Genomic DNA, 2,500 nt, shown 5'->3' with positions numbered 1-2,500 from the left:
AGTGTCTATGATAAAATTATTATGATCTATAAGTGCTGGTCTCTGGACAGTGCTATTTGATTGGTAGAATGCAGTTATTGAGCAACTAAGTATTAAATGTATAAGATTATACGACTTGGGTGCCTTGCACATTTTACAGGAGATATACATAACTAGCTTTGCCTTGAGAATTCCATCCTGTACATAATGTATAGTGTATTGATATCATATGAGGAGCCTGTCTCTGAGATATTCCATTGTAGACTATAAGTTTTGTCAATATTACATGTCCATACAATACGTTCATGATGTCAGATGGTACAATGTCCACTATTCTTCATTTTTCGGTGGTCGGTACCTGGCCCTCATTATCTCGAAGACAGCTGATAACATGTTTTTTCATTTGAATGATAGAAACGGTATTGCATAATATAGTTCTTAATGGGAAAGTGCTAGTTTTGCTAACTGATTTACCTTGTCACAGGTTGATATTCCTATATGAGAAAGTATCCATTATTGTGACATTTGTGTACCCTGCTCTGATAGGCTAGAAATTTGGTGAAGGGTATTGATAGTTACCATGTTTTATGGACCAAATGCTTCAAGTCTAAAGAGTGCACCCTGTCTGTCAGAGAAGACATCTGTGTCTCTACTGTTCAATACCTTTTTTGATGGCATGGTATATTGTTAGTGACTTGGCATCAGTTGTGCTTGTCCAGTTGGAAATTTGCACACTTCCTTGAAGAGCAATGTCAGGAATTAGTACACCAATCCACACACACATACTTGTGTGTGTGTGTGTGTGTGTGTGTGTGTGTGTGTGTGTGTGTGTGTGTGTGTGTGTGTGTGTGTGTGTGTGTGTGTGTGTGTGTGTGTGTGTGTGTGTGTGTGTGTGTGTGTGTGTGTGTGTGTGTGTAGAAACATTTCTCTCTCTCTCTCTCTCTCTCTCTCTCTCTCTCTCTCTCTCTCTCTCTCGCTCTCTGTCTCTCTCTCTCTCTCTCTCTCTCTCTCTCTCTCTCTCTCTCTCTCTCTGTCTATGTATGTATGTATATGAAAAGTGATCAGTATCTTCTAATGATAATGTTATTGGTAAAATTATGGATTTAGAAACAATTTCAATAGTAAGTGTTTTTATGTTAATTGCTTCTCTGTCCCTCACAGGTTTTGAAACATGGACTGTGCAGCCTTTGGAGTGGATGGTGGGAAATACAGTGACTCAGAAACAGTAGAAAGATATTAAAAGTAGACCTTACTCCACACGAAATTTGTCTATTGCTGTTAAATGATAATCTGGTCACCATGTCATCAATCCCTAGTCCTGGAGGCTTGGATGAAAGAGACATCCGCCTATTGAAGGTGTTCAAATGTATTTCCTGTGAAGGAAAAGCATTCCTCCTGTTTGTATTTCAGAGAGGATGTCCCAAAGGTAAAAAGGAAACAGTTGAGGAGTACCTGATGAGCAAAGGCATAAAAAAATCAGATTACAAAAACCGATTCAATGCTGATATGAGAAAGACGATTGTTGCTGACTCTTCAGGAAAAACATTTGATGTAAGTTTACTTCATGCTGTCATCAGGAATGCTTGTGAAAATGTTGCACCTCCCAATGAAACTGACAAATGGAAAGCTAAAGGTAATAAACTTGAGAACTACTGTAGTATGATTAAAGATCAGAGAAATAGTGTTGCCCATGGTTTGGAACTTCCAGATGAGAAAGCTATGATTGACTGGCTTGTAAACCTGCAAAGTCTGTTGGAGAAGGGATACGAGTCTGCTGGCAGCCGCTACTCTATCCCAGCCTCAATAATTGATGACGCAGTAAAAAGAATGAATGCCAATATTGAAAAAATAAAGAATGCACCAGGCCTGCCTGTAGATGCTGACAAGTACCAAGATGAAATCAGAGAGCTAAGAGAGCATTTAGAAAATTATATAAAAAACAGTGGAGTGGTAGAGGTAAAGGAGAAAATAAAGGGCCAGACAAACGTGGACCCAGCATCTTTCATATCAGGCAAAGAGACGCTTAAAGTGAGAGCCATTTTCACAAATTTGGAAGTTATAATGGAAGATAAAGCACAAAGTCAAACTCACATTGATTACAAATCTGTGCTAGTGCAGAAGACTGAAAAGGGAGAGATGCCCAACATAATAGTAATTGAAGGGGAGGCAGGTGCAGGGAAGAGCACATTTGGAAAACTCATTCTGGCAGAGTGGGCTGAGATGTCCCCCACATCTCACCCACAGATTGAAAATCTAGAGAACTATGAAATTGTCTTGTATGCTGAATGCAAGAACAAATTTGTTACAAACTTTGCTGAGTTGCTAAACTTGCTCATGCCTTGTGCTTCTTACTCCATGTCAAATGAGGACATTGTGCGATCTGTGTTGGCACTCAGAGTTCTTCTAATTCTCGATGGACTGGATGAACTAAACAAAGCTTCTAGACAGTTAGTAGAGGAAATTGTGATGGATAAGATGCCAAAGAGCACAGGTGTCTTTCACCTTCTGCTAACTACAAGAC

General features: G+C 39.4%; 1 protein-coding gene across 6 annotated transcripts in view; it reads left to right on the top strand.

Annotated features, from left to right (window-relative positions):
• LOC113813592 (uncharacterized) overlaps window positions 1-2,500 on the top strand; it is a gene marked incomplete at its 3' end in the record, with an annotated part of 8,920 nt that overhangs the window by 5,091 nt on the left and 1,329 nt on the right. For 4 of the 6 annotated variants that reach the window (XM_070117307.1, XM_070117304.1, XM_070117305.1 and 1 more), the window contains 1 exon segment: window positions 1,141-2,500. This exon segment is cut by the window's right edge and continues 899 nt beyond it. In XM_070117307.1, the coding sequence (XP_069973408.1) occupies window positions 1,279-2,500 (1,222 nt within the window). 6 annotated transcript variants of the gene reach the window in all.

This window comes from Penaeus vannamei, chromosome 40, assembly GCF_042767895.1.
Source record: "Penaeus vannamei isolate JL-2024 chromosome 40, ASM4276789v1, whole genome shotgun sequence".
Taxonomy (NCBI): domain Eukaryota; kingdom Metazoa; phylum Arthropoda; class Malacostraca; order Decapoda; family Penaeidae; genus Penaeus; species Penaeus vannamei.
Note: the sequence above shows the minus strand (reverse complement) of the source record. Positions and strands in the feature narration are given on the sequence as shown.